This window comes from Heterocephalus glaber, unplaced genomic scaffold, assembly GCF_053883595.1.
Source record: "Heterocephalus glaber isolate CG9 unplaced genomic scaffold, H.glaber_assembly_v1.0 deba00001497, whole genome shotgun sequence".
Taxonomy (NCBI): domain Eukaryota; kingdom Metazoa; phylum Chordata; class Mammalia; order Rodentia; family Bathyergidae; genus Heterocephalus; species Heterocephalus glaber.
The window spans coordinates 7,939,500-7,962,962 of record NW_028258320.1 but is presented as its reverse complement, the minus strand read 5'-3'; the positions used below and the strand labels follow the sequence as shown (position 1 = coordinate 7,962,962).

The 23,463-nt window shown below is 42.0% G+C and overlaps 1 protein-coding gene across 4 annotated transcripts in view; it reads left to right on the top strand.

The window, feature by feature from the left end:
- Cyp39a1 (cytochrome P450 family 39 subfamily A member 1) overlaps positions 1-22,563 on the top strand; it is a 53,444-nt gene extending 30,881 nt beyond the window's left edge. For 2 of the 4 annotated variants that reach the window (XM_004846414.4, XM_004846415.4), the window contains exons 9-12: positions 4,607-4,702; positions 5,545-5,633; positions 19,459-19,546; positions 22,202-22,563. In XM_004846414.4, the coding sequence (XP_004846471.2) occupies positions 4,607-4,702; positions 5,545-5,633; positions 19,459-19,546; positions 22,202-22,360 (432 nt within the window). In that variant the 3' untranslated portion in view covers positions 22,361-22,563. Of the gene's footprint in view, positions 1-4,606; positions 4,703-5,544; positions 5,634-7,736; positions 8,972-15,010; positions 16,017-19,458; positions 19,547-22,201 lie in introns of those variants that run through there. The other 2 variants (XM_004846416.4, XM_004846417.4) reach the window with 2 other exon arrangements.
- Positions 22,564-23,463: the final 900 nt, after the last annotated feature.

The window sequence follows — 23,463 nt, the reverse complement described above, 5'->3', positions numbered from 1 at the left end:
ACACCTGCTGCCAGCCCAAGCAGTAGCTGGGCCTCCTTGGACCATAGCTGTAGTTGCCTCTGAGTGCCTACATGGCTGAACTCAGGGATACACTTCCCTAGGCAGCCTTTAATGACCAGGCATCCCAAGACTGTCTTCAGATACAATAAATCCCCAACTTATGGACAAGTTCCATTCTGGGAGAATGTTCTTAAGATGGATTCATTCATAAGTTGGATTTGTTCTTAAGTATGACAAAGTGAATCTTCCACGCCTTTAACACAAATGTACAGTGTATATTGCAATGTGCTTCCTAGCAGTCCCCTTCATATCACCACTGCTTTTCCTCTTGCTTCAAGACACCCTGGGCTCTCATTGAGCACTGTACTGAGCACTGTACTCCTCTATACTAACACACTATATAGTAAGCACACATAAGCAAAACTATGACAATGTCTGGCAGGCATGTGAACTACTTCCGTGATTTGTTTGCATCTAAGAATGTTTGTAATGGGAGATCGCTTTGTGTCTCTGAAAATTCACAATTTGAGAAATTACTGTAAAAAGTTTACAGTTTTGCAATTCTTTAACCCCACAATGGATAGGCTCTTATTGATTTCTAAGATCCCCTGAAGACATCTGGCTTCTTTTTAATCCTAACCTTTTCAGCAACTATGCTATCCTTTGCCCTAATTTTTTAGGCATTTCCTTTCTTGTAAAACTCCAAACTTTTCAAATCATTTAGCTCTGCCATTTTCTTCTGATTTTTACTGGCTAAAAGTAGCCACAGCCTGAACATTGGGCTGCCTTGAAATTTTATCCACCGGATTAACTAGTCCACTGCCCTTAATTTCAGTCTCCTGCAAGTCTCAAGATATGGACAATTTGCAGACAAATTTTCTGTCAAAGCATAACATGTATGACCTGTTGTCTAACTGCCAATGATGTCCTTATTCCCAAATGAAATCTCCTGAACTTGGCCTTTACTGTTCACATTTCTATCACCATCCTGGTCTTCAGAGCTCTTACGAGTATTGTACATCAAGCTCTGCTTGCAGAATTCTAGGATTTATCTAGTCAGCTTCTCCAAATCTGTTCAAACTCTTCCTACAAACCATTTCCAAAGGCTTCTGAACCACAGGGTCAGTTAACAATGACCCCATTCCTGGTACCAATTTTCTATATTAGTCATTTTCCCATCACTGGACAAAATACCAAACACCCACATCTTAAAAAAGTTTATTTTGGCGCACAGCTTCGGGGGTTCAGTCCATGGTTAGTTGGCTCCAAATCAGAAACAGCATGGTGGAATAGTATGACAGGAAAGCTGTTTACCACATGGTGGCCAGGAAGCAGAGAGTGAAGGGAGAAGCCAAGGATCAAAGCACACCCTTCCATGTCATGTTCACAGTGACCTGCACCTTCCAACCAGGACAAACCTCCAAACAGGAGACTTCTCCAGGACATTTTAGATTTAAATCATAATAATGTAGTGTTTGTTGTTCTGTGCCTGGTTTATTTTACCTAACATAGTATCTGCCATGTTTAATCACATTGTTGCAAATGACAGGATTTGCTTCTTTTAAAAGGCTAAATAGTAGTGTGTGTGTGTGTGTGTGTGTGTGAGAGTGTGTGTGTGTGTGTGTGTGTGTGAGAGAGAGAGAGAGAGAGATAGACAGAGAGAGATATTTATTCATTTGTTGATGGGCATAGGTTGATTCCATATCATGGCTATTATAAAGAATGCTGGAATAAACGTAGGAGTACGTATCCCTTTGACATACTGATTCCATATCCTTTGAATATGTACTCAGTAGTGGGATAGCTAGACCATATGGTAGTTTTATTTTTAACTTTTTGAGAAATTTCCATAGAATGTTCCATTATGGCTATATTAATTTACATCCCAAGCCAATACTGTGCCAGGCAAAATTTCCTCTCTAACCTTTATTTTTTGTCTTTTTGATAACAGAAATCCTGACGAGTGTGAAGCATTACCTCTTTACAGTTTTGATTTGCATTTTCCTGATTATGTCGAGCATTTTTCATATACCTAGTGCCATTTGTATGACTTCTTTTGAGAAATATTTATTTAGATCCTTTGTCTATTTTTAATTATTTGTTTTCCTATTGAGTTCTTGGATTTACTTATATATTTGTGATATTAACCCCTTATTACATGCATGGTTTGCAAATGTATTTTCCCATCCCATTTTGTCTTCATTCTGTCTAATGTTTCTTTGGCTGTATGGAAATTTTTTAGTTTAATGAAATCCCATTTTTGTTTTTGTTGCCCTGCAGTTTTTTGCTCATATCTAAAAATCTCATTGTCTAGAGCAGCATCAAGGAGCTTTCTCTCTATTTTGTTATAGTGGTATTGCAGTTTCAGAACTTATATTTAATCCTTGTTGAATTATTTCAGATGGCATGAGATAAGTATCTAATTTCTTTCTGCTGCACAGAGGTGCCCAGTTTTCCCAGCACCATTTATTGAAGAGACTCTTCTTTCCCCATTGGGTGTTTGTTGTGGCTTACATTTACTGATATTTCAATGCTGAATCAGCCTTTTATACCTGGAATCAGGCGCACTTGATCATGCCTTATAATTCTTCTCCTAAATTGTTGGATTTGTTTTGATATTTTGTTGAGGAACTCTCCTCTAAATTCGTGAGAGACAGTGGTCTATAGTTGTTTTTTAATACTGCTTTTGTCTGATTGGTACATCATAACAAGTCTCTTAAAAAGTGTTTTATACTGTTACTGTCCCCTTCTCATAGACACTCAGATTCCTTTCTCTCCTTCCTTCCTCTCTGCTTCACCTTTGCCTTTGTAGGACTTCCCTGTTCTCCTCAAGACTCCACATTTCTGGTACCCATTTGGCTCTTGCTATCGTTCTTCAGTGACAACAGGAAGTCCTGCCTTTGCTTTGCTCTTCTGGAGAGGCCCATCTTGACGTGTTGTCTCCTTGTGGTCTTTTTTTCATTTGTTACATAAACCAAGATGGCAACTCCATAGCCTGGCCATGGTGGTGTCTGCCTACCCCAAGTGTTTCTTTGATACAGTCAGATCAGACCTTCTTCTCTGCCCTTCATCAGCCTGGTACTTGGTGCTGCAACAGGAACCTCTTTCTTGCCTCCTCCCTCTTGCTAATGTGAATTCTGTACCTAAGGACTTGTTTGAATCCTGCTGTTCTCTACTAGCCTGATTTGCGGGCTGCAGCAATCAGCAGGCTTCCAGTCATTATCACAAGTCAATAGAAGGTAAAGAGGGGGTTGTCCCTGCTGGAGGCCTGTTCCAGGGCCACCCCAGCCCACCCCATGCACACATTAGGGACCTCTGTGGCTGCTTTAGAGTCAGCCATAACCCCTCCAGCCAAAAACTCCTCCTCAGTTCCAGCGGAGGTGAAATAAACAGTTAGAATTGGGATATCACAAGTCTCCCCTTTTAAAAATGGTCAGAGTGTACCAGTCAGAGTCTCCCTCTTCCCAGTTTGGGATCTGGCTCTCCAGCACTACTGGTACCAAAATTGCCCGGTCTCGAGCAGTTTCACTCCCACTGGAGACAACAGGGGTTCACTTAGGTTAAAAGATGATGACTGCCCCCATACCCCACACTCTCATATCAAACAAAGGCCTATTTTTAGTTGTAAGGTGTACCTATTTTGGATATATAAATTTGAAGTATTTTGCAACGATCATGAAGACATGCCAAAATCATGCAGAGTAAAATAGACATGGCTTATGATAAATAGCGTGGGAGGAACTTCAAAATACTTCACTCAGGGAGGTTGGTGGGTACTTGGTGATCATAAAATTTGGGAGATCTTGTCCTGTGGTTCCTGGATATGGTGATGAAAGGGAGACACAATGAAACCACTTTTAGTTCTTGGTATAGTTTATACAGATCGTGAAAACCTCTTATCATTGAATTGGGAGGATAGTGTTGGCTCTGCTGTTGGAGGAAGCACATGCTTATCCTCAGTCCCACATGCTCTGTGACCCCCAAACACAAACCCAGCCAAATAAGTGTCCACGTTTACTTTTTCATCTGTCTTCCCAACCAATTGTCTTTAAATTCTTTCTCCACTAATTGCTGCTGCCTGATTCCCCCACCACCACCAAAAGGAAAAAGAAAAATCATCCAAAACAAAACAAACAAGAAATCCACTGCCCCTTCCCTGATACTCCTATCAGTGTGCCCAGGGACAGGACACTGCCCATGTCTTCAGTGCTAATCTGGCTATTGTCCCTCTCTCTGAGTCCCATGTTTCTGTCCCACAACATAGAGATACACGTGGCTTCCATCAAGAACACTTGCTGCAAATGTCAGCCTTAAACATCAAAAGCTGCACTAGAGTCTACCTAAACTAGTTTATAAAACTTTGACATTTATCTTGTTTTCATTCTGTGTTACCAAATATATATGAACATGCGTCGAATAATCAGAATTTGAAATCAGTCATTGCTAAAGTTGGATAATAGAGATGACCTGTATGGGAAAGTTAGATTTTTCCTCACAATAAATTTTAAAATGTTTATATCTTTGCCATAATATAGTTATAGCATTATTTTTAAGGACCCAAACACTTTTCAAAGCAGATTTTAAAAAACTGACTTTTCTACCATAGAATTACACAGTTCCATCTGGTGACTTGTTGATGTTGTCTCCATTTTGGCTGCATAGAAATCCAAAGTATTTTCCTGATCCAGAATCATTCAGACCTGTAAGTTATGTGCTTCAATATCTTATCCTTTGATTTTAATTTGTTTTGCAAAGAGTATGAGTTCATAAATTAACTACGTGACTACATGATATTTACCTGGTAACTATGCAAAAAGTTAATTATAAAGTACGTGAGATTTGTAATGTAGAGGGAAAAATATTCTCAGATCAGATAGAAAAAATTTTGGACTAAGCATCCACTATCTTAAAATAAATTTTTATCTGGAACTAGAAATATGTGTTAAGTAAATACACCTGGCTCTGAAAGAAGACTTGTTTCATATTCTTTACACAGTTGTTTCTGTTACTGATTTCCAGGGAATACACAAAATAAAAATAAAGCAAATTAAAACATTGATCTGCCATTTATGATCAGGGAGTTCCAAGGCTGAACAGAGTCTTAGGTACACATTCAGTTCATTTTCTGCATTTAGGTAAAATATCCAGCAAAGCTGTGGATGTATCCATTCTGCACACCCAAGTCTCTCCCACAGGGTGGCTGCTGGTGTCTTATGATTAAATTTATTACCAAGAGCAATTTCGTGACAGAGCCTGAGACCTTATTATAAATATCCTCCCTCTTCTTAGGTCCATTCTGTGGTTGATTTACATTATCATTTACGTTTACCACTTAACAGGATTCTTTTTAAACCTGTTATTTATAAAGTTCATGTTCCAAAAACACAATTGTGTCTGATATTAATAACAGCTTGGAAAAATTGCCAACAACCCTGAGATTTTGTGTGCAAGGATTAGCTGTACAAGGTCATTTTTAGCCTAGAGAAATAAAGTGAAGCTTATTTATATAAGACTGATTTGGGGAAAAATGTTTTCTTCCCACAGGAACGTTGGAAAGAGGCAAATTTAGAGAAGCATGTGTTCTTGGATGGCTACATGGCATTTGGAGGCGGGAAGTTCCAGTGTCCTGGAAGGTCAGTGAGGCCCAGGGGCCACATGGTCCAGAGTCTGTGGAGCTGACAGCTGGAGTGGTGAGCTCTGGCTTTGACCCTCTTCGCTTGGTCATCAGACTCCAGGGAAAGCAGGAGAGCACAGTTAGCTCGGTTGGCTGGGGCACTGGGTGATGTCTTTGTGGAACCATGTGTCGTGGCTGCTGATAGAGTAAAAGTGACAGTGGTAGATGCCAGAGGAGCAGAGCTCATGGATCAGACTTCCAGAGTCATGTGCAGTGCTGTACACACTGACAGATTAGTATTTCTTCAACTACATAAAGCATCTGTCATGGATGCTGGCTGGAGTCATCATACATCATTCGTGTGGAGAACAGCAGCAGCTTAGTTTTTCTTTGCAGGGTTCGTTTGCTTTTGCAAAACCTCTCCCTTGATGCCCTTTATAGTTCACCTGGCCCTGAGGACTCCCCTTCGGTGTGATATGCTGTTGTGGTACAAATGTTCATCATAAGCCAAGGAAAGTTATGCTTATGTCACTTATCCAAGCAGGAAAGCAATTTTGAAAACCCCCCTCCCCCGCTAAGCATCAGGGATCAGGGACTGAGGAAGACCACAGTGGTCCCCAGCTTTGCAGGATTTACATCTTTGAAACATATCGCTCTGCAAATGCACAAGCCCATTCGATCTTGTGTCTCAAAAATTACAGTTTCTTGATTGAAAAAGTCAATCATGTTTATCGTTTGAACAGTACAGCAATCCCTGTTCATATATACAACTGTTACTCTACAAACGTCCATTCTGTTCCTCCTTTATATGCTTTTAGTAATGTCCATCTCTCCCCAAACGGTTTTCATTAGTCTTAAGCCAACCATGAAAATTCTAACCTCCCTTTCAGAAACAATTCTAGCAACCTGAGCCCAAGCACATTGGTGCCTGGGGACAACTCATTTGTCCTAGGCTAGGTCATTGACCCAAACTGGTCAATCATACTATGAGGAGAGACTTTTCTTCTATAATTAGAAGAGAGGCCTCTTTACTCACTATCAGAGTTGTGAAGGAGAAAGCAGGCAGCCCCAGTTGTTTACAGAGGATCAGGCCTTATGCTGGCGCAGCCTGTGGACAACTTAGCGGAGATGTGGAAAACTTGGCTCCCTATGAGATCCTCACCTCACTGAAAGCATCGGTTGTGAGGAGCTCATCTACTTTCTGTTACATTAGATCATGAATATTCTTATCCTTCAAGGCAGTTGATGGTGGAAACATGCCAACATACCCATCACAAAACTCCAAAAGTTGATCACTGTGATGGAGTGTCAGATACTTTGGGGGGCTTAAGTTTAACCAACAGTAATAACAACCAGCATGTTCACCCTGCCTCTGTCACTTGTACTATAGAAAAGCAGTTCTTAGCCAGTTACAAATTTATTGTTTTTGTCACCTACTTAGTATCTTAAGACTATCTTAAGAGTATCTTAGTGTCTTAAGAGTAGCTCCTCTAAAAACTGAAGATATTTTTTTTAGGATCCTTGCCATAAATGTCTAATAGCAATTAAAGGATTTGTTACAGCTGCCTTTGGCATTGGGCTTGAAGTGCTTTAAACCAAGGACTGAGTGGTTTTGTAATGGCACATTCAGTGTAAACCAGCAGTCAGTTTGCCTGATGACTGCTGTTCCCACCTTCTGCCACAGTTCTGGGGCTGAAAGATATTTATTTGCTTGAGTTTGAAAGCAGTGGGTACAATAAAGGGAACTGTGGTATCATGACTCCTCCAATAGTATCTTATTTATACATAAACTGTTGGGTTGATAGCCCAGCCACCAGTTATTGGGTGATGCCCGATCGCCCGATCCAGCAGGGGATGAAAAAATAATATACAAAGAACAAAGAATAATGAATGGTGGTTTATTACTTGAAGGCTGGGAATTGATCTTAGCTCTCCTGGCTAAGAACAAAATCTCTTAATTATTTAGTATTTATGATTATACATCGTATCAAGGGAGGCGTAAAGGCAGATGTAGGGAATAGCAGAACTAATGCACTGATGAGCTAGGCTGTGAAAGGGGAGTAACTGTGGATTCTAGTGAAGGACAGGTCACAATTAACAAGTCACCTGTGCTATCTTGCAGGTTATAGCTAACGAGCCACCTGCATTATCTTCATTAACATTTGATCTCGGAGAATGGCGTCACAGTCATAATTCCTCAGCTGCAGTGTTTCCTTGCTATTAGAGACATCACAACCTCATCGATCATTGAGACCTCAGTTGTGACCCTTGGCATCGGGAAGTCTGTCACCATACACCAGCCAAAGGCTCATTTAACAATTCACACTTAAGCCTTGGAATGACTCATAGTTTGAATCAATAGTCAAGTTCATAAGCCAAATCAGTAGTATCTAAAGCCTGCTCAGTGCAGTTTCAAGCTGGTCTCCTGCACTAAACTATGTATTTTCAGAATGTCCTGAGCTCCATCTTTAAGACAGTGTCCTGTCCACTGGAGGGACCCCGGATGTAAGACGTGACATGACCATGTACTGGGGTCAGGAGAATGCGGGGTCCATCAGGACCCACCAGGAGAGCAGGATGTGAGAGGCCCGAGCTCTACACTGGACTCCAGACAGGTCAGGGTGACCTTAGACCTCATGGCCTTGGAAGAGCTAGCTAGGAGACTTGCAGGTTGTGGAAACAGAGTGAGCGGAGGATCATTAAGCACTGAGGCGTGTGGGCGAGGCATTTATGGTTTGACTGTTACTGGGGCCAGATGACAGATGGTGGTGAGGAGTAAGACCACCGAAAGCAGTCATTGTCCCAGTTAGGCCTGTTAGCACCTGCGTCAGGAATTTGTACACAGCTCGCAAAGCACCAACAAAGCACAGAATGGTTTGGGTAGAATGGATCCGTGTGGGGCATGGCTTCATTATGTGGTTATATTAATATTCCCTGCAGGAGACGTGGCGTGGTAAAATCTTCAGATTTCGAAGGTAATTAGCTATAGGGATCCAGCTAGGGGAAAGACTCTAGGTGGACTTTGGCTTTGAATCTACAGGGCTGGAAGAGATGGTGGGAATGAACAGATGAGAAATAGAGCAAGTCTGGAGGTAAGGTATTTAGCTTTCTTTGGGAAAACTGAGTCTGAGGTCTGGCAAAATAGATACCATGTAACAGTGATGGTGAATTTCTTAGAGACCAGGTGCCAAATTGCAACCCAAAACCCACTCATTTATGGCAAAGTGCCAATACTACAATTAAGCCTGAATACTTTTTAGTTTAGAAAACACAATTCTAAATTAACATCCTTTGTTTTAAAAGAAAAACACGGGCCAGGGATTTAGCTCAGTGGTTTCGCCGCCTGCTGCGGAAGCGCAAGGACCTGAGTTCAATCCCCGGTACCAAAAAAAAAAAAAAAAAAAAGAAAAGAAAAACACAATAACATGTGCTATAGGTTCGCCACCACTGCCATATAACAAATCTATCTATAGGCAGAGCACTAATGCTGAAGATATCTAACCTGTTAAAAATCGCACTGAGTCTAATTTTCTGGGCTTGCATCCCCCCCATTAAGTTTATTGGTACATTTTAGGTGTAAAATACAGTTACATTCATCATTGGGATCTTGTACCATTACATGAGCATCTTGGTTCTTATTTTTTTTCCCCTTCCCCTGCCCTCCCTTTACTCCCTCCACCCTTCCCTATTTGCAAAGATTTTGTTTCCATTTTTTTCCTTTTCTCATATTTTTTCTTTTCCCTTCTTTCCCTTCCCCTACCCCTCCCACTTCCCCTGCTCCTTTAGACCTTTATATCCTATTACACAATATCAATTATACATTTTTTACATTATAATATCAAGATCTAGGAGACATTACCACAGATTTTACAGAATTTAAAAGAATATAGAAAGCATATTTCAAACATCTGTTTTGAAATAAATTTGATAACTTCTAAGAAGTACCTTGGAAGACAAATTAATGAAATTAACTCTGGAGGAAATAGAAAATTTGAATAGCACCTATTAAAGAAAGTATATTCCTAGCTTGAAAACCTACCTATATGACAACAATAGGCTCCTATACATTTTAACTGACAAATTATATCAAACATTTAAAGCACAGAAAAAAAGGAACACTTCTCCCCTCACTTTAGGAAATCAACATTGTGCTAATCCTAAAACTGGATAAAGATAATAGAAGAAAAAAGTATGAACGTAGATAGAAATTTGTTTAACAAAACAAACTATTAAAAGTCAGATCTGGCAGGATGTAGAAAGTGGTTTTATTATAGGGATGGCTGTGTTGGTTCAGCATTGGAAGATCCACCCCCAGAAGTCATCATTTTAACAGAGGAAATGAAAAAGCCATATGATCCTGTCACTAGTTGGAGAAAAAGTATTGGACTCAATTCTACAGCTGTTCATGGTAAAAGCTCTCAGGAGACTAGAAGTAGAACAGAACCTTCTCAACAGACTAAAGACATGTGCTCCATACTTCTAGCAAAAACGCCTTATGTGAATGGAGAAGATATAATGCTTTCTCCTTAAAGTGGGGAACAAGGGCAGATATGCTTACTCTTCATCTGTCCATTAAACTTTGAAACATAGGCCCAAACCAAAATAGTCTGGCAATAAAATGACACAATTAGGATAGGATTGGCAAGGTAGAAGCAAAACCTTTATATGTAGATGAAAAATGATCATCTACAGAGAAAATACTAAGAAATCTGTAGGAGCCCCGAGGACTTGTATTTGAATTTAGCAGGATTAGAAAACACAAGGCACATATAAAAATTCAGGTCTATGTATACTTGCTATAAATGAAGAATTGGATATTGAAATTTAAAAGTTATATAGGAGTACAAAGGACCTAGAAAAGGAAAAAGAAAAAAAAAACAGTGTTGGAAGATGTTTAGTACCTAATTTGAAGACTTCCTCTAAAGCTACAGTAATCAAGGCAGTGTTGGTGTAAGGAGAGACATATAGATCATTGGAATAAAACGGAGAATCTAGAAATAGAACCACACATATATGGTCCACTGAGTTTTGAAAGATTAACATTTACATTTTATAGAATATAAACTCAATTCAAGAACTGAGGAAAAGATAGTGTTTTCAGCAAATGGCACTAGAACACCTGGTATCTGTATATAAAAAATTAACCTCAACCCTTTATTTCCATACATAAAAATAACTTGAAAGGATCTATGAAACTAAATATGAAAGCGTAAAAGTATAAAACTTTAAGAAGAAATTATAAGGGAAAATGTTTATGAATTTAGGGTGGGCAAGAACTTCCTAGGATACAAAACACATGGTGTATAAAAGAAAAATTTGAGCCGGGGATTTAGCTCAGTGGTTCCGCCGCCTGCCTCGCAAGTGCAAGGACCCAAGTTTGATCCCCAGTACCAAAAGAAAAAAATTGATAAATGAGATTCCATCAAAATTTAGAACTTTAAATGACATCATTAAAATGAAAAGTCGTCCTTAAACAGACCATATTTACAATGCATATAACCTATGCCTGGCATGTGTAAAGAACTCTTACAGCTCATTAATAGACAACCCAATTAAAAAGTAGACACAAGAAGATGATAAACAGCCAGTACAGCACAAGGAAGGGTGTGCAACACTAGAATCAGAAAAATACTATTCATGAACAATAACAAGATTGAATTATATACTCATTAGGGAGATGAAGTTAAAAGTTTTAAAAGCCTTGTGATGACTTTTTCTTTTTGTTGGGTTCTCCCCCTTTGCGTGTAATTTGTCACGCCCAACAGATTCATTCTGCTGGGTTTTCTGGGGTTGTGATCCTCATTGTCTTTTCCTAGGATATTGTCTAAAATTTTTTGGAGTGCTGGTTTGGTATTCATGAAGTTCCTAAGGTGCACTTTATCATGAAAGTATCTTATTTCTTCATCAATTTTGAAAGATAGTTTTGCAGGGTACATCAGTCTTGGTTGGAGGCTTTCCTTTAGGGCTTGAAATACTTCACTCCAAGCTCTTCTTGCCTTGAGGGTTTGCATTGAGAAGTCTGCTGTGATTCTTATGGGCTTTCCTTTTTATGTGATTTGTTTCTTTTCTCTCACTGCTTGTAGAATTTTGTTCTTCTGTTTGGGTTTCTGGAATCCTAACTATTATATGCCTATGTGTAGACTTTTTTTTTTTTATCAAGCCTAGCTGGAATCCTATATGCCTCACTTATCTGTATGTAAAGTTCTTTCCCCCTGCTTGGGAAGTTTTCTGGCATCACTTTTGTGAACAGCTTTTTTATGTCATCTGCACTCTCTCCTGTTTCTTCATTAACTCCAATCAGTCTTATATTATTCTTCTTTGCATCATCTAGCAGCTGCTGGATTGATTTCTTGTGGTCCCTTACAATTTTAAAGCAATTTTTCTTTTCCTGGTCACTAATTGCAATCTTATCTATATCTGAAATCCTGTTCTCACATTGGTTCATTCTGCTGTGTAGACTTTCAGTGGAGTTTTTCATGTCCTGGAAATCTGTTTGCATCTGTTTTATGGATTCCATTTGTTTCCTGTGTTAGGATTCCATCATGTTCCTCAGATCCTCTATTTTTTTTTTATCGGTGTCCTCTGTAGATGTGTTAATCATGTCTTGCACTATGGGCGCAATCTTTGCTGTTATCTGAGAAATTATTTCTGATTTCATTTTTTCCAGATCCTCTTTTGTTGCCAGTTCAGGGAGTCGAAGTGGTTGAGTATCAGATTGTTCCATCTCGTTTCCCTTTGGGGTTGCTGTAGGTGATCTGGAAGTCTGTTTTTGAGGCTTGTTTATGTGTTTTCACATTTCCATGGGGTGGGGGTACTTCTGTTGCCCAGGCAGCTCACCTTCTCTGCCCCAGGAACGTGGAATGGCAGTGGGGGAGCCTCTTCCTGGGCGCTGGAATTGGCTCACCTTCTCTGCCCCAGGAGCATGGAATGGCGGTGGGGGAGCCTTTTCCCAGGCATGGGATTGGCTCTCCTTCTCTGCCCCAGGAGCGTGGAATGGCGGCGGGGGAGCCTCTTCCTGGCCACTGGGAATGGCTCACCTTCTCTGCCCTAGGAGCGTGGAATGGTGGCAGGGAAGCCTCTTCCCAGGTGCTGGGATTGGCTCACCTTCTCTGCCCTAGGAGTGTGGAATGGTGGCAGGGGAGCCTCTTCCCAAGTGCTGGGATTGGCTTTCCTTCTCTGCCCCAGGAGCATGGAATGGCGGCGGGGGATCCTCTTCCTGGCCACTGGGAATGGCTCACCTTCTCTGCCCTAGGAGTGTGGAATGGTGGCAGGGGAGCCTCTTCCTGGTGCTGGGATTGGCTCACCTTCTCTGCCCTAGGTGCATGGAATGGCAGCCTGGGCTTGCATCGTAAATAGCCAAGTCATAAAGCATTTTGTTTTTAAAGAGTTAAAATAAAAATTGTTCAGAAGAGCAAATAACTTCATGTAGACAGTATATACCAAGATAGATCTTTCCACTAGAAATTTAATCCCATAAATCCGTAGGATAAACATCAGAAAATTGCACCCGTTCCTAAATGAGGTACCAGGAGCCAGCATGCTTTCTCATGTATCAAAAACTCAGTGAGTCAGAGAAAGCTGCCTGTGACATAGCCGACAACCATGCTTGTGATGAGCACACACAGCTCTCAGGATTCAGGCCATCGAGTGGCATGCAGGTCACTCCTGCTCATGAGTGGACATGGAAGGCTTTGCTGATTTCCCTGCATGAGCACTGTGGGTGCTATCAGCTGCCAACTGGAAGTCAGGATGGAAGAACTGGAGTTCCTTGCAGTAACTCTGGCCACTCCACAAAGACATCTGCAGGCAGAGCCCCACACTGGGCACTTCAGTGCAGTACAGGAAGAGAAGTCTTATGGGGAACAGAAAAACAATCAGGAGAACGTTCTGTGAACTCCCAGACTTCTGCAGACGTAGTATGCAAAATGTAGAGTCTCCTTGTAGTGCACGGTCTCATCTGAAACCCTGGGATTTCAACAGAGGGGTGGAAAAGGGGTTCCAGTGTTAGAGGACTTTGAGAGGCATCTCTGAGAACTGGCAATCTGGGCACAGGGGGATGTGCTTGCTGTGCCCCTTCCCGGAAGGCCCACCAGAGCCGACAACCATGGATTTACCCTGCTTCTCACCCCTGCAAGTGTAGGTGCCCTCATGTGGACTGACATGGGTTGAATTCCAGTGAAAAACAACCACTCTGATCTTTGCAAGATGAACCAGTTTATGAAGAATGGCATGCTCTGATGAGAAGAGGATGTAATAGGAGTCAGGCTGCAGTATTTAGAAAGTAGAAATGAAGCATGAATTTCCCAGGAATAGAACTATAACTATTTGTGTGTGTGTGGGGGGGGGGGGGTCCTTCATGTACCAAGGGCAATGATAGGCTACAAAATAGATGTTGAATTTCTAATGAAAATCACACTGCTGTTGGAAGATTAATCAAAAGTATGGGCACAGCTAATACTAGCCTGGTGATGCTTTTCTCATTCTACTGAACAAATCTCTCTCAAGCACCCAGTGTAATATGATTCCTCAGCCATTCAGTGACTACATACGAGTGTAGACTGTGTCAGGGTAGAGTGCAGAGAGTCACCCCAGAAAACAAACCAGATGAAGGCCTGTCTCCAGGAGCTTGTATTCCAACTCAAGCCACTTTGTTAGAACTATACAGACAGCAAGACACTAGCTGATCTTGCACGTGGGGACATGGACATAGATAGTGACATGAAGGCAGACGATAACTGAATAGCAGATACCAGTGGAAGCCCCCTGTGGCTCATTGGCACAGAAACTGCAGTCAGAAGCAGCACAGAGGACCCTGGAGGCTGGGACCTGATGGGAATCACCATAGTGCCACAGTACCAGACTTTGAAGGAAGAAAAGAATTCAAGACCCATAGGAATGCAACAGGAATGCAACAGTGCACCTATACATTGACTCCAAGACCACTGTGTGTTTGGATTTGTGCAGCTCTAAGCAGATTTGTCCTCGTACCTTTGTGCTAATGTCATTTTAAAGGTTGTGCCTTATCTAGTAAATAATCTTTGCACAGTCTTGTGTTTGAGGAGTGTTATCCTCAGCTTTCTCCCTTTTAGACTTAGAAATAACTAATTCTTTTTGAGAAGTGAGCAACTAATTGAAAGTCCTATTTATTCCAAGGCGCGTGTTACATAAGCAGATGTATCGCCGCAGCTCCAGCTGGTAGGTGTGATTAAATAAGCATATGTACTTGTGTAATTGTTTTTTTTATCATTGTCGCTAAGAGTGCTTCTGTCTTTGAGAGTGTCTGAGAAGGAAGAGGTCAGGGGCACAGGAGGGAGGAAGGGGAAGTGGTGAATCCAGAGCACTGGAGCCAGGCGGCTGGTTCCCCTGTTAATGTTCAGCCACGCTCCTCTCTTACAGCTCAGCTGAGGAGTCATGACTCACTTGGGGAAGCACAGACACCTTTGCAGAATTGCGATCATTATCTCCCCAGCCATTCATCTTGACACTTCACGTGCGGCCATGATTTATGTCTGTCAAGAACCGAAGAAGCAATTCAAGCGTGGTTTTTATTATGTACGCAAAACGTTCTTTTCTGACCCAGATTTTCTGAAAGGAGCCAAGAAAAAAAACCTCACATGATCATCACAAAAATGCAGAAAAAGCATCCCACAAAAGTCGACCCTCTTTCTGGTGAAAGTGCTCATCAATCTAGGAATGGGAGGAAAGCTCCATGGTAGTGCAGTGCTGGCACAGAGGCCAACATGCAGACCGAGGGAACCAACCTGGGCAAGTGCCCACTGGGCAGGTGATTTCTGGCAAGAATGCTGAGGCCTTGTGATTTGAAGAGACAGTATTGTCAGCCTGCATCTCCATGTGCGTAAATAAAGGAACAAAGCTAGACCCTTACCTAACATCAGGTAGGAAAATCACCTTGGGCCTTTTTCCTGAATAAGAAGGCTTGAAAGGAGTTACCCAAGGTCTCCAGATAGCTTGTACATCTGAGAGTTTCCCGTCTAGGACGAGGAGCTGCAAGAGCACTCTTAGCACAATCCTGGCTGCAGTCTGGAAGATGAGGCCCCGGCCTGAACCCAATTTCTCAACAACACGGAAGAGGGTGTCACAGATGGAGAAGGGCTGAGTTTCCCATCCTTCCTATCTGCTTTCTCTTCTCTATTTCCACTTGTAAATATTTCCTGTTCTCTTCTGTTTTCATGTTTTCTTCTTTTGCTTCTCTTCCCATTCTATTCCATCTTACTCTCTTCATCCATCACAAAGCATCTGCCTGCCCACTCGACCTGACTGTACCCTTACTACTATTATTCCCAGCTCAGTGTTTGACACCCCACCCATAGTGTTTCATGTATCACTGAGATACTCTTTGTAATACGGATAGTGTATACTAAAGTTAGAAAGTTTGATAAATTACGTCTTCTAACATAGTTTTCCTTTCTGCCTATCAAGTTCCTTTAAATGAGCAGGTCTTGTAATATGGTCGTCGTATCACTGACAGTAACAGTATCTGGAGACTTGTAGGAAATGAGATTCCCCTGCCCAGCCCCAGACCTCCTGAATCAGAACCTGGGGTGAGGGCTGTGTTCCCACAAGCCCTCCAGGAGATTCCAGTCAGGATAAAGTTCCGGAACTGTGGGGTGGAGACTGTTTACCTCCTGCCACCAAACTGATTTTATCTTCCTAAAAGATCTCTTAGGGGAACGAGGTTATGGGAAAAGCGCTTCCCCTTGAACTTGAATGGCTATGATCCCATGCGTGACGCCTGCGAAACTGCGCCTGCGCACTGGCTTCACCCAATTCCGGGCAAGGCAAGAGCGTGCTATTTTCATAAACTGCAGCTGGTAACAGCTCGGGACATTTCACAGGTTCTGCGCCTGGCAACAGCAATTGTTTTCCAGCCCATGCTGTCATTGCCTGCCGTGACTGCTAGGAGGAAAAGAGACTTTTCTCTCTAAAAGAGAGACTGAGTCTCAAAATCAAAGCATCTACACAGGCAGTCACTGCCACGACCCTCCACTCCCGCCTTCCTCCTGTCTCATAGCTGTTTCTGTTCTGGTTGCTCAAGCTCTGGGAGTCCGCCTTTGCTTCCCCCATTTCTGGCTTTCTCAGTCTGTTCCCTCCCCTGAAACCAGGTCTTCATCACTCCAGCATCAGGTGATTTTTACTGTTTTCCAACTCTCTCCTTGGCGCTGTCTCTTTTTCGATCCTCTTAGGCCAGGCAGATTAATGTTCCTGAAATAATAATGTCTGGTTGTCCTCTGATTATTACCGGCACTGCTGCCTGCCACCCAAACTCCAGAGTCCAGGGCTTCGGGGTCCCCACCATGCAACGCCAGCCGAGCCTTCCTAAACATCAGTGGTCCCTCCTGCCACGCGAGACACCCTGCCGGTGCCAGGCCCAGGTTCCCCACCGCTCTCACTCAGCAAGTCCGCTTAGTTAAAGCCTGTCCTTCCTCCGGGTCCTGCTCAGGTTTCCCCTGCACACACCACCAGGTCAGTGTGGTCCTGCCAGACTGCGAACCCTTGCCGCCCCCGGGCTCCCTCCGCTGCATCCTTCCTTTGATTGTTAGCGTGCATTGTTACCTTACCTCCCTGTTCATCCCAAGCGCTGTGTTTTGTATTCTTCATGCCTGTGTAAAATTCCCAAATACCAAGTAGTTGAGGAATCTTCAACGTGTTTACATTTTAATGTGTTTTATTTGTAGATGTGTGATGTTCTTGTGAGTGTAAAAAAAAAAATCTGGCACAAATGATATGCCTCATTATTTTTACTGTTGTGACTTTAGAAGTTAAAAAACTTTTTTTTTTGGTACCGGGGATCAAACTCGGGACCTTGCACTTTCGAGGCAGGTGGCGGAACCACTGAGCTAAATCCCCGGCCCTGAAAAAACATTTTTAACATAACACAGCTCAGTTTGCTTCTGAGAACTTCTGTAAAAATTCAAATTTATGAATCCCTTCTCTTTGATGTAAGAAAGCTTTTAATGTCACAGATTAAGTTTCTTGTGTTTTAGACATCAAACAAAAACTCAACATATTTTTATTTTCGCCTTTCTTTTCCCCTGCCCCTAAAAAATGCCAGTGGATAATTGAGAGAATTCTACTAGAGCATTCAAATATTTAGATTTGGAGAAAATAAGATTTTCCAGCACATATTTTATTATGGCACATTATTAATTAAGCTTACTTTTTATTGAAGTCATCAAAATGTTTATAATTACTACTAAAAGTCATGTTAATATCAATACTATTTTGGGCCAGGGATTTAGCTCAGCAGCACAACGCCTGCCTGGCAAGTGGGTGGTCCTGAGTTTGATCCCCGGTACCAAGAAAAAAGAACATGAATACTATTTTAATAGCTAATATTAATTTAATAACCAAACTAAAAACACTGAAAAAAAAAGAAAAATATTAAAGCCTCTCCAATTCAAAATACGCATAGCATTTGGCCAAAAGCCTATATTATTGTTTCTTTTTAAGGAAAATGTAGTTTTATCATGTTTAAGAACATTACAGGGTCTGGGAAATGCCTTATAATTTATAGTGGGAGACTTTTCTTTTTTGGTACCTGGGATTGAACTTGGGTCCATATGCTTGAGCAGCAGGCGGCGAAACTACTGAGCTAAATCCCCGGCCCTGTGGGAGACTATTTTAATAAAATGGTAAATATTGTTTCTGTTGTTTCCCTTTTTTGGTCATTTCTTTTTTTGTCATTCATCCCATAGATTTTTTTTCCTACTATATAGTTTTTTTGTTTGAAAGTTCCTTTTAATTGACAAGTGAGGACAGTATATATTGATGGTGCTTTGACATACACGTATGTTGTGGAAGGCCTGCCTCAAGCTATTTCACATGTACGTCACCTTACATACTTAACGTGTGTGTGTGTGTGTGTGTGTTTGTGGTGAGAGCACATAGAAGCTACTGTCTTAGCAATTCTCACACATATACTATTATTATTAAAGGCCTTGATGCAGAATAGATCTCTTGAACTTACTCCTGACTAACTGAAACTGTATCCTTTAGCTAAGATCTCCCACATCTCTCAAGCCCAGCCATTGAGAATCACCATTTCTAATTGAAATATCCACAATATTTCCAAAATCTTACAACTGTTCTTTTACATATGAACATTGGCCTTGTTTATATCACTCCTGTGCTTACCATGCCCTTGCGGTGATAGAAGAAGTATTTATTTAGGGCTTTCTATGTGTAACAATGCTTAGAGAAACCTTATATTCACTCATTGGTGTAACTTTTCAATAAGTACAATCTGTCACTGGCTCTCACTTTCAGGGTCACAGTCCCAAGGGGTCCCATGGCAGTTCACCCCCATGAACAGGCTTCTCCTGCTGTGTCCAGCCTCATATCCTCCTCAACCCCGGGCAGGCATGGATAAACAGCTTGTAGGCCCCCACATAGCCCAGGACTCCTTCTCAATCCACATCACGGAACAGGTCATGGTTCTGTCTTGGGGACCATCTTGGCCAGCTCCCTGCGACTCCTCAGAATTGTCTCCTCTGTGTTGCTGGTTGTAGTGCCTGTAAGGACTTGTATGGGAATGGGATCAAGAGTTAGAGAGATGGAGGAGGGAGCGTAAGGGCTGAAAAAAAGCAATGAAGATGTGTTATGTGCATCCAGCAGCTCCACACAAGGAATGTGAACGTTGTATACTGCAAACACATAGTAATTAAAAAATAAATGAGTAAGTTCTTACTCTATACTTTTAATAGTAGATTAATTATAAAAAGAGTATATTTGCTGTGACATATGTATACTTTCTAGCTATTCTTTGATGGTCATACTTAGGCAACTTTCACAGCTAAATAACAATTTTCTGTTTTTTCCTTTAGGTGGTTTGCTCTATTAGAAATTCAAATATGTATTATTTTAATACTTTATAAATATGATTGCAGTCTTCTGGACCCATTACCAAAGCAGGCAAGTATTTCAGAATTTTGAATATCATAACTTTCAGATTTGAACTCTGACTCCTTCACTGTAGAATTGACTCCCACACTTAGGCCTGATGTTGGTAGAACTGGACTGAGAATGTACCTACTCCCCTTCGTTCAGTCTCTTCATTGTGCCCCATTGCTACATAGCTAGGGCCAAATAGCAGCATTTTTGCCACTGCCAATGTGAGGACCTCCTCGCTGGCCTTCCCAGATTTTTCCCTTTTCCCTAGGTTAAATAAACATAGCCTTAGCTTTGACTTTGTACCCCTAGAAAGGAAAGTCTTCTCTAGGTCCAAAAGTAGCCATGCATTTTGGATGCAAGTCATACCCTTGGTCCACTAGGAAAGCAGTGGTGTGGAAGAAAACCAACCCCAGTGGAAGCAGGAGGCACAGTGGGGACAGAAAGCAGTACACACAGTGCAAAAGGCCGCCACTTCATTCTTGCCCCTGGCAGGAGTACTGCAATCATTTATCTCCTCACTGGATCTGTTCTCCTAGGCATCAGTGGCCCCCACCCTGGCCTGAGTGTCATCAGAGCCACCTGAGGGGCTGGTGAAGGAAGAGCACAGGTTGAAGCTAAAAAATTAAGCATTACAATCTTAGGACTATTCACATAACATTTTGTGCTTTGATTTAATGTTGACATAAGGTGAATGTATGGAGGGAGTTATATGTGTGACATAGAAAATGTATTACAAATATGCATGTTTCCACAATTTCCATTGATTTCTCTTACACTTCCGTTTTGTGTTTAACCATCCGTGCTGAAGAGCTCTCCAAATCTTAGCATGAAGGATACTCAAAGTACCCTTTCCCAGAGCTCTCCATTGCCTGCTGTGTTGTGGGCAATATGAAGATCAGAGCCAGGATTTACAGACCTCAAATACTAGTTCTCTGGTCTACCAAGTTAGATGTCACAAGTTTTCCCAGCACTGACTCAGCATCCAACTATTTTCCCATCAACAGGAGGACCGGGGAATGTTTGCCTGTTCATATGAGATGAGATCCGTGAAAACCAGAGAAATCAATAATTGTGGTCAGCTCCATAGGGAAGATCACTCCTAGCACTTTCTTCCTAGCTAGGGATTTTATTCACTGCATTTAATTTCCTACAGTGTTTTGTGTACATCTTACTTTGCTTTGACACCAGTGAGAACATTGTTTAAGGAAATGTTATCTCAGTTTGTAAAATGTACAAGTCTAAATAAATTCCCATAATCTCAAAGAACATTTTATTTCACAATCCTTATTCTAGAAAGAGAAAGGTCAATTGAAATGATTGGAATTGTTTTAATAAATTGTAAAAGGAGGTGATCAGGAATAGAGGAAATGACTTTCAGATTATAGTCTCTGAGAAAGGTGTGTTCTGAACACATCGTCCACTGCTGGGGAATCAGGGGATCTGGAACCTGCTCGTCACAGGAATTTTCCTGCCAGAGTAGCAAAAATCAAACATTAGAACCCCCAATTTTAATTTGCGAATAGCCCAGAGTTTTATTTTATTTTAGGTGCTAGGGATCAAACCCAAGGGTGTGTGCATGCTAGACAAGCACTCTACCACTGAGCTATCCACAGCCCGCAGTGTTTTATTTTACCTCAAGGTCTTAATAAATTAATTTCACTTGGATTCCCTCCCATTAGGAAGCAATCAGGAGACACCACAAAGCATTCAGAATCCCTAGCTGGCAGCAGAGTCCTGTGCCTGGGGAGGGGCAGGGGTTCCTCGGAGTGCTCCTGAAACAACTTCCGGCACACTTTGGCTCACCCAGAGGGCCTGCCCTTGTTCAGTTGGTTGGGTTCCATTTTATTTTTGTTTTGGGCCATGGATCCTTAGGAAATCTTCACAATACTAATGGATCCCTTTCTAGAAAAGTACATATTTCTTCACACATAATTGTAAGTCCAGTTTAGTGGGCCCCTGGGAACCCTGCAGCTTATTATATCAGCTCTCCCAGTTCTCCTGCTGAGGAGTCAGGCTGGGCCCTGGGACGTTCAGAGCTGGAAAAGGACTGCTCATCTACTTCAGATCTGCCCCAACCCTCATCCACAGAATAGGTTGCTTTTCTTTTTCAGGCCCCTAATGGTTAAAAAAATTGCATTCTTTGCAATACTCCTTTCCCTCACCCCACACAGATTCACACCTTGTTCATAGTGAGGGAGAAAAATCACATTTGAAACCCCCCAAAAATGGTGTCTTTGAAAAATCATGATCACAAGTATGCTGCCAGTGTTTCACACCTCCGACTCCAGGTGGCTCTTAAACATCTACGACATGTGAGATGGTGACCTCAGCCCATGCTCACAAGCGAGCTGTCTCAGCCTTGGAGCCAGAAATGCAGAAAGGCCTGATTTACCATGTCCTCTGTAGCCAGATAAAGAGAAGGCAGTAGGCTAGTGCACAGCTGCTGTGTGGGCGAGTCCAAGAAGAGACTTAGAATCAGATACAGTATTTTCCTCCTTTTCTCCGTCTTGAATGGAGCCAAAATGCATGCTTGATACTGTGGTACTCATCCATGCAGATACTTCCAGAACCTACACTATGTACCTTCTAGAGAAAATTGCGACTGAATGAACCTAGGTCTAGAACAATTGGCTCATGTCTCTAACATCCATATCTTTTCTGCATTTCTGCTTTTAGAGTCATCTCCACGTGGTGGGTGTCCCCCAGCCGGAAGGACGATGCCGAATTGAATATAAACATAGGCATGATGTTTGCCAGGCCCCAAGAGGGCCAGGGCCTTCTGGAGGAGCCACACCACCAGCCACTCACCTGGCACCTGGCCTGCAGGAGGGGTGATGTCACCCCCACACACACTCGCCTGGCCCATGACAGCCATTCAAATTAATATAACAAAATTAATGATTTCTAGAAACTTTTTCTTATTTACATTTCTTATCTAGCAATTGGAATAACAGAAGGCTCTGTTAATATAATGCTTTATTGTAAACATACCTGGGGTTAAAAGTGTGAATAAAGTGGTGGTTTTCTAAGACCAGTGAGGACAGCATCATGCCTTTCATTCATTTCTCCATCTTTTACACCCAGGACAGCATCTCCTCTATGGCAAGTATTTAATAAATGCAGGTTGATTGGTGTATTGATTTGTATTTTAATTAAGGTAGAAGCACTCATGACTCCAGGTGTTTACAGTTAGTTTGACAGAGGTAATATCATAGGTTTGCTAATGTATGGACACACAAATGCAATATATCCCGATCTGTCCTTGCAATATCCTAAGGCAAATAGCTGTACTTAAGACTTAGAAATATGAAATATTTGCCATGAAACTCATAAAAGAAACTAAGCCACATCCAGGGGAAATTCATGACAGTAATGACAGAGCCACGGTGATGTCATGAATTACTTCCTACTGTTCAAGCGCTGCCCACCACCTCCCAGATTTCTAAGCAAGCGTCCTGGGTGTCGTCCTCGAGGCCCATTCCTGCCTCTGCTGGATCATCTCACAGGGTCCATAATGATTGCTTAGGCATCTGTTTCCTCCCCACCAGCTCATAGCTCTTTAGGAGGAGAGTCAGGGCTGTGAGTGGCATTAACTCTCCAGGCTGACGGGAGGAGTTTGAAGCTTGGCTGGCAGCTCATAGCTCAGCAGCAGGCTCAGGCCTGGAGTTGAAGGAGCTGAGGAAAGTGGTTCAGAATCCACAAGAGCTCCAAGCACTGGACCACAGCCTGGTCACAGGAATTGTGCATGTAGGATCCATACCGGCTAAGCTGCAGTCACACAGGGTCACTGTTTACCTGCTCCTTGTGCTTGATGAGGATGAATGGTAGCTGCAAGCCTGTGCACTTTAAGAAAATACAGACACAGATGATCTGCTGGCCTTTGGAATAATGATGAGTTAAGAGGACAATATTGGAGGGGGATCAATCTTCCAACTGCC